We start from the raw sequence: 9,252 nt of genomic DNA on the forward strand, positions 1-9,252 counted from the left end.
TGGCTACTGAACATGGTATTCATGAATTTGTGATCATAACTGACTCAAATTATGTGCGTGACAGTTTTGTTGAATACCTGCCAACTTGGAAAAGAAATGGCATGCAGAAAAGCAATAACAAACCAGTCAAGCATGGCAAGTTGTTCTGCGAGATTGATAATCTGGTAGTATCCAATGATTTAACCATACACTGGAAAAAGACCAAGGGTCATTCCAGAGTTCTAGGTCCTGATAAGGAAGGCAATGACCTTGCGGACTCATTAGCCAAACAAGGAGCCATAACTGGAGAACTCCTTAATATTGACCACTTAATGGGTGCAATTCAGGTAGAAGCCATTACCAGAAACCAGGCAAAACAACAGAGTGAGCCTAATTTGGTACAATGGAGTCAGGATTCTCCTAGTGAGGACCTGATCACTAGTCAAAAAGAAGACCCCATTGTAGGCATCTTCTATAAACACATAGAAGATCCTGAAAGCAACCCCATCTCAAAAGATGATTGTATTGGCAAAGAAGATCTGAGAATCTTAATAAAATCTAAATCACAATTCAAATTACAGGATGGTTTGTTAATTAGAACCTCCAAAACTGGCATCCAGCAGTGGGTAGTACCCACCAAGTTCCGAGGTCTAATGCTTCAACATGCCCATGATGCTCCCACATCTGGTCATCGTGGTGCCAAACTCACGTATGAAATATTGCGTGATTATGCTTTTTGGCCACACATGTTGAAAGATGTTCAAACCTGCTGTCAAGGGTGTTTAATCTGCCCACAGTTTCAACCCACTGCACCAACACATAGAGCGCCATTGCAGAAAAGGGGGATGGTAATGCCATGGTCAGATATACAAATTGATTTTATTGGCCCAGTAACAAGATCATCAAGAGGTAACAAATACATGTTAATCGTGACATGCCTGTTCACTAAATGGGTAGAATGCATTAGTGCACCTAACAATAGTGCTGAAACATGTGCAGCATTGCTCATCAACCATGTTTTTTCCAGATTTGGTCTGCCCCAAAGAATCGAGTCAGATCGGGGGACCCACTTCACTAGCGAAGTGATGACAAAAATGTGGAAAATACTAGGGGTTAAAAGAAATCTCCATATTGCTTATAGAGCTGCCTCAAGTGGTGGTGTAGAGCGTTACAACCAGTCCATTGTTAAAATCCTCAAAAAGTTTGTGAGTGAAACGGGTAAAGACTGGGATGTAAAACTACCTCTAGTCTTAATGGCATTAAGAGCAACTCCAAGTAGTGCTACCAAAATGTCACCTTTTGAGCTGATGACTGGTAGAAGAATGGTTCTACCTCAGCATCTGCTATACCGTACATCAGACCAAAACTTGATAAACGCTGCCAATACACAACAATATGTGGAAAACCTAAGAAAACACCTGCAATATGCATTCGCATTTGCTCAAAGGAATTTAGAAAGAGCCGCAATTGCCACTAAAACCTATTATGATCTCAAAACATCCAAAAAGGAATATGAAATAAATGATAAAGTTTATCTTTATAACTTTGGAAGAGATCAGGTTAGGGAGAAGAAATTTCTTCCCTCATGGAAAGGTCCTTTTGTCATTACTGACAAAATATCTCCAGTGGCCTATAAAATAAGGATCCCCAAAAATGAAAGTTTCATAGATAAATGGGTCCATATCAATCAATTGCGAGCGTGTCATCCAAGATCCCAACTACAAGTCATAGAGGGAGAATGAAGTGTCATTTCCCAAAATGAACTAAAGAACGACTGTAGTTTAAAGATGACCAACTGATAAACATGAAGGCTCAAAATAACAAACTTTCTACATAAGAGACTGTCTATGAGGTATATGGTTGATACTCATCAAATACCACTGACTTTAAGCCAATTCAAATACATGTGTCCTACATCTATTTGAAGTTGGAAGGGGGATTTATGTCAGAGTATATGAATATTATAATGAATATTACATATGTATACATATATATGTATATATATATATATGTATATTTTATACACTGTATATGTTAGATGAGACCTCAGGATTAATTGAACATGAGTTTGTTGAACACAGCTTCTAATCCACAGGGGGTCCCAACCCCCTTACCAGATAGCTGGATGAATACACGTTTATCAGGATTGAAAATCAGCATAGCCTTTTGAAGCACGACCCCTGAGGTGTAAAATACACAAACATTTTTTTTTCTAAAGGAACTAACTCAGTGACCCTATTCATTTGACTATATATGCAGAGTTTTATAACTCCAAGACATTTGGTGATGAGAGAAAAATATGCTTGGAAGCCCTCTGGTATTTGTCACCTAAGTTTTGTGATTTCAAAGTAAGATGTGTTGCAAATACACAGCTAGGGGGAAGGTGACACAGATAGAGTTGGATGCATTTTGCAAGGGGAACAATGCCAGTTTTCCATGCATGTTTGGAATGATTCATGATATATATATTGAAATTAAGCACATTGTATTAGGTGGATGATTGCTGCATGGGATATTCATATAAGAAAATAAATACAAGACATACATATTTTGAAAGCATGAATATCTTAGCCTCTGTGTGTTTAAGAATATAAATAGATGTTTGTGGGCCTAAAAGTAAATGATTAATAATACTTAATTTTATTTCAGTTGTACCATAGACATATGAAATGCTTGGATCCCTTCTAATAATTATTTCTATTTTTATTGCAGACAACCATTGGTCATGAGCATCAATCTATGCACTTAGAAAGAGATGGAATGCCTGCATGAAATGAAATGTCATATCATATGAATGTGTAATAAATGTTTATAAAGTTTTAAATACATCTCTTAAAATATAGTGAGATGAAGATATGGAAGTTACTTTGATGTGATATGACTATGAAATATACATTTTTTTTTTGTTAGGCTAAATGAAATATAAATTATTTTAATATAATGTTAGATATATGTGATGTTTCATATCAAAATGATCAGAAAAGTCATTAAGATATAACTTATCCAAAGCAAATATTGGGAATAGTTGTTGCAGTAAATTATGATAAAATGAATAACCATTTCATAGAAATACTGATTTAAGTTGTTTCAAATGTTGCTGTGTCTGTCTGTGATGCCACCCAGTGTTGCCATGAGAGAACTACAGCCAGAAAGCTTTTTGGCTGTTGGAAATGGGATATTCAGATTATCCAATAGAGGGACAAGGTTTCGAAGGGCCACCCATATTTCACACCTGTGATTAGACTAATAAGTTGTATGCAGAAGGAAGGACACACTGGCTGCAGAGTTTTGTAACTGACTGAAACTGTTTTGCGTGGGACACAGTCAAACTATAAAAACAAAGTGGGCCATACTACTCCTATTCCATTGCAATTACACTTATTTTATATGAGGTGTGAAAAAAATCTTGAAGTTGGATCTCATTTTGGTAACGTATATATATATATAGAGTATAAGAAAAGGGCTGCTAATTACATGTGATATTTTAAAGTCACTGCAGTTTAAAGATACAGTTTTCTGGGTTTTGTAAGATAAGTCATATGCATAGCCTTTACAGTTAATAGATTTAAAGAGCAGATTATACTTTTAAACTGTGTGTCATTGTCCTGGATAGCTCTTAGCCCACCTATTTGTATGCAAGCATTTAAAGTAAACAATTACTATTGCTGGGCCTGGCAGAGTCAAATAAATAAATTGTATTTTAAATTGGTAACCCCAGCCTAGATATTATTTAAATTTGTATTTGGTAGACTAAGTGATTTATCTATGAAAGTTCTGGTGTTTTAAGTCAATATTGTATTAGGATAAATTGCAGTTAAATAGCAGAATATATATATTATCCTATTGTTTTATAAACACTGTTTAGAATTGTATTGCTTGGATGTTAAAAGACTTGTATATAAGGCTGGTTTCTTAAGATAAGCGTGTAGGAATTTTGCATAGCATATTTAAATAGTTTTCAAGCGCCTATAATATTATTTAGTTTCCTTTTATTGCAAATATATTTCAATATGTTCATGGATATTAACTAAATAAAAGAATTCAGGTATTTATATTAATTGTATGGTCTAGTAGATGCATGGTTGATTAGGGTTGCTATTTTTTTGTATTGTGTTTATAACCCTGCCATAAACTGATATATTATTTGGATAGCACTACTAAGATCAGCTTAGGATCAGCTTAGGGCAACAGAACATACAGTATTTACTGTACTGTATTGCAAAATAAAGACAACATTTTCTAAGCTTAGGATCAGCTTAGGACAAGAGAACATAATTACTGTACTGTACAGTTTTGCAAAATAAACACAACATTTTCTAAGCTTAGGATCAGCTTAGGGTAAGAGAACATATTTACTGTACTGTATTGCAAAATAAACACAACATTTTCTAAGCTTAGGATCAGCTTAGGGCAAGAGAACATATTTACTGTACTGTATTGCAAAATAAACACAACATTTTCTAAGCTTAGGATCAGCTTAGGGCAAGAGAACATATTTACTGTACTGTACTGTATTGCCAAAATAAACACAACATTTTGTAAGCTTAGGATCAGCTTAGGGCAAGAGAACATTTTTACTGTACAGTACAGTATTGCAAAATAAACACAACATTTTCTAAGCTTAGGATCAGCTATGAGCATTTATTCTAGTAAGGATGAAGTCATACTGGTATCTTCTGTTTCACAAGTCAACTCTTCAAAGGCGAGACGCTTTCTTGCTGGCGAATTGGGTGTACTACAAGTAGCAATAAGAGAAGGAGCAGAATTGGGTGGTGATGCCAGAGCTGGAAATGGACTGTCAGTTGATGATCTGGTATCCAAATGACTGTCTGTCGATGATGATGATCTGCGTGCTGATGGACTTAGAAAAGTAAGTCTCTATGGAGGTTTGAAGTGTAGCTCTCTTCTTTTCTCTGTAGATTTCTTTGTAACAGGAATAAGCCCCTGAAATGTTACCATTGACTGTGAAGCTTCTTTCAAAGTCCCTATAATGCTTTTCAAAAAGAGCCATGGCGCTATCAAGATGACGGAAAGCTTGAAAGAGAATTTTTGAAGCCTTCAGGCTGTTCAATGTTCTCAACCCCATTTTGCACATCTTCTTCTTCTTCTCTCTCCTCTTCAAGTTCTAGAAGATCTTCATTGCTGAGGGGCTCAGTATGGGACGCAAGCAGTTCAGCAACATCTTCTGGCTCTACTTCCAGCTCTAACTGTCTTGCCATCTCTACAATATTTTCAGTAACATTAGCTACAGAATCATCAACACCTTCAGAATCATCAGCTAACTGTGGGCATAATTTTTTCCAGGCCCTTTTCATTGTGGTATTCTTTATGTCATTCCAAGCATCTCTTACAGTTTTAATGCAATCCAAGATGTTGTAGCTTTTCCAGAATTTCGATAGGACTTCTTGCCCTGCACCTTCTTCTTTGTCTATTGCTGCAATACACTTAATGATTGTTCTTTTTAAGTAGTTTAACTTGAAGGCAGCTATGACACATTGATTCATGGGCTGCAGTAATGAGGTGGTATTTGGTGGTAGGAATTCCACTCTAATGTTAGGGTTGAGCTCATCTAGCGTTCGAGGGTGTCCAGGAGCATTATCAACAAGCAGCAAAATATTGAAAGGGATATTATTGTCCTTGCAATAAGCTTTCACCTCTGGAACAAAGCAGGTGTCAAACCAATCCTCAAAAAGGGCTGCAGTTACCCATGCTTTTTTATTTGCCCTCCAATGCACTGGAAGTCTAGTTTTAACGTAGTTCTTCAAAGCTCTTGGATTTTGAAAACGGTAAATAAACAAAGGCTTTAGCTTTAAGGTACCAGAAGCATTGCCACCTAACAGAAGGGTTATTCTATCTTTAGCTGGCTTGTAGTCTGGCATTGATTTTTCCTGTCTTGCAATGAAGGTTCTTGCAGGCATCTTCTTCCAGAATAGACCAGTCTCATCCACATAAAAAATTTGATCCATAGAGTAGCCTCCATCTTCAATAATTTTTGCAAATTCACTTGGATAGCTTTCTGCAGCCTCAGTATCTGCAGCAGCTGCCTCTCCTTGCACTTTGATGTTATGTAGATTAGACCTCTTCTTAAACCTATCAAACCATCCACGGCTTGCAACAAATTCAGTATCCTTTGCTGCTTCACCTTTCTTAGCCTTCAGGTCATTGAATAAGCTTAAGGCTTTACTTTGTATAATTGCCTGGTTTACAGGAACATGGCGTGTTGTCTGATTTTCTATCCAAAGTATTAGGAGTCTCTCCATGTCTGCAACAATGCTATCCCTTTTTCGAATCGTTGTGGTGTTAAAAGGTGTAGCACTTTTAACTTCTGCAACAATTTTTTCTCTGTTTTTCATGACTGTGTTAATTGTGGTCCTAGTGAAGCCTAGCTTTCGGCCTATTTCAGCTTGAATTACATCTTCATCATACAATCTAATAATTTTAAGCTTCATATCCAAGGTAATAGATTTACGGCATTTCTTTTTATCTGCCATTATCAGCTCTAGGTAAAGGTACATTTGTACTGTGTGCCAAGCGTGTTACAATCAGTACTGTACGTGTACTGTATACAGTATATGTTCCCCAAAGTTCTATGTACAAGTAGTGGTACAGTGCAGTATTATGGCAGGAATAAAATAGCAATTTGGGTGCAGGAATCTTCTATACACAGTGTGTGCCAAGCGTGTTACAATCAGTACTGTATACAGTATATGTTCCCCAAAGTTCTATGTAGTTGTACAGGGCAGTATGGAATAAAATACCAATTTGGGTGTAGGAATCTTCTATACACGATTCACTTTTTAACTTCACTTTTTAACTTGCAAAGTCGTTTGTGCGCGGCTTCTACACAGTGAGCGGAAACCCCACCTCTTCCTGGTGCGCAGCAACATCTTCTTGGCGCGCGGCAACCTCTTCCTGAACCATAGAGACTAACTGTTTCATGTGCGCAGGGGCGGGTTTTGTCCGTTCTCGCGAGTGTCCGTAAAGAGAGGGTCCGTAATAGCTGTGTACGTACTCGCGAGTGTCCGTAAAGTGAAGGTCCGTAAAGCGGGGTATGCCTGTATATATAAATAGATATAAACAAACGCTGCAATATTCTTTCATTATTTCTTTTGTCCCCTTTTCCTATAATTCCATTCTGCAATTGTGTGCTTTTCAGTTCCTGTTAGAAAAGGAAGTGCAGAACACTGTTATATTCCACACTGCCATTGGCTGCACACTCATAGTGACCTATTGATAACATGCTCCTAATTGGCCACAGTAGAGAAGGTAACCTAAGTTACAACATGGCAGCTCCCATTGTTTTATAGACACTAAAGCTTTACAGCTAATGAAACTTTTGCATGTTATTCTCAGACTAATCTTTTCCTTGAATGCATTATTCTATCTAGCATTTATTTATTGTTTAATATCCCTTTAAAGTGGATTCTAAAGGAGGGATCTAGAAAACAATAACATGAAACAAAATTCTGAGAGCTAGAATTATTTCACTATTCATGATTGATTAATAGAAGTCAATAAAACAAAGATGAGATTTATAAATCACACCCTAATACCACAATTAGTCATTGGCATCCAGGTTTAATTTTCCTTATTTTTCGGTTATTTATGTTGTTGTTTGGGTTTGGGGTGTGCGTAAAAGCAGGATCCTGCCAGATCCATCCCCAATTTAGACAGATATACAACAATTTAACGGCTAGATTTAGAGTTTTGTCGGTAACGACCCGCGTAGCTAACGCTGGCTTTTTTCTGGCCGCACCTTTAAAATAACTCTGGTATTGAGAGTCCACAGAATGGCTGCGTTAGGCTCCAAAAAAGGAGCGTAGAGCATATTTAACGCAACTGCAACTCTCGATACCAGAGTTGATTACGGAAGCGGCCAGCTTAAAAAACATGCTCGTGCATGATTCCCCCATAAGAAACAATGGGGCTGTTTGAGCTGGAAAAAAACCTAACACCTGCAAAAAAGCCGCGTTCAGCTCCTAACGCAGCCCCATTGTTTTCTATGGGGAAACACTTCCTACGTCTGCACCTAACACTCTAACATGTACCCCGAGTCTAAACACCCCTAGCATTACACTTATTAACCCCTAATCTGCCGCCCCCGCTATCGCTGACCCCTGCATATTATTATTAACCCCTAATCTGCCGCTCCGTAAACCGCCGCTACTTACATTATCCCTATGTACCCCTAATCTGCTGCCCTAACATCGCCGACCCCTATATTATATTTATTAACCCCTAATCTGCCCCCCACAACGTCGCCTCCACCTACCTACACTTATTAACCCCTAATCTGCCGAGCGGACCGCACCGCTATTATAATAAAGTTATTAACCCCTAATCCGCCTCACTAACCCTATAATAAATAGTATTAACCCCTAATCTGCCCTCCCTAACATCGCCGACACCTAACTTCAAACATTAACCCCTAATCTGCCGACTGGAGCTCACCGTTATTCTAATAAATGTATTAACCTCTAAAGTCTAACCCTAACACTAACACCCCCCTAACTTAAATATAATTTAAATCTAACGAAATTAATTAACTCTTATTAAATAAATTATTCCTATTTAAAGCTAAATACCTGTAAAATAAATCCTAATATAGCTACAATATAAATTATAATTATATTATAGCTATTTTAGGATTAATATTTATTTTACAGGTAACTTTGTATTTATTTTAACCAGGTACAATAGCTATTAAATAGTTAAGAACTATTTAATAGCTAAAATAGTTAAAATAATTACAAAATTACCTGTAAAATAAATCCTAACCTAAGTTACAATTAAACCTAACACTACACTATCAATAAATTAATTAAATAAAATACCTACAATTACCTACAATTAAACCTAACACTACACTATCAATAAATTAATTAAATACAATCTACAAATAACTACAATGAAATAAACTAACTAAAGTACAAAAAATAAAAAAGAACTAAGTTACAAAAAATAAAAAAATATTTACAAACATAAGAAAAATATTACAACAATTTTAACCCCTTAATGACCGCAGCACTTTTCCATTTTCTGTCCGTTTGGGACCAAGGCTATTTTTACATTTTTGCGGTGTTTGTGTTTAGCTGTAATTTTCCTCTTACTCATTTACTGTACCCACACATATTATATACCGTTTTTCTCGCCATTAAATTGACTTTCAAAAGATACCATAATTTTCATCATATCTTATAATTTACTATAAAAAACATTATAAAATATGAGGAAAAAATGGAAAAAAACACATTTTTTCTAACTTTGACCCCC

General features: G+C 36.5%; 1 protein-coding gene across 1 annotated transcript in view; it reads right to left on the minus strand.

Moving 5' to 3' along the window:
* The window catches only part of LOC128647182 (tigger transposable element-derived protein 1-like), a 31,320-nt gene extending 24,850 nt beyond the window's left edge, over positions 1-6,470 (minus strand). Inside the window, exon 1 of the mRNA XM_053699967.1 lies at positions 5,175-6,470. Coding sequence (XP_053555942.1) covers positions 5,175-6,470 — 1,296 coding nt within the window. The remainder of the gene's footprint in view (positions 1-5,174) is intronic.
* Positions 6,471-9,252: the final 2,782 nt, after the last annotated feature.

Source organism: Bombina bombina, chromosome 2 (genome assembly GCF_027579735.1).
Source record: "Bombina bombina isolate aBomBom1 chromosome 2, aBomBom1.pri, whole genome shotgun sequence".
Taxonomy (NCBI): domain Eukaryota; kingdom Metazoa; phylum Chordata; class Amphibia; order Anura; family Bombinatoridae; genus Bombina; species Bombina bombina.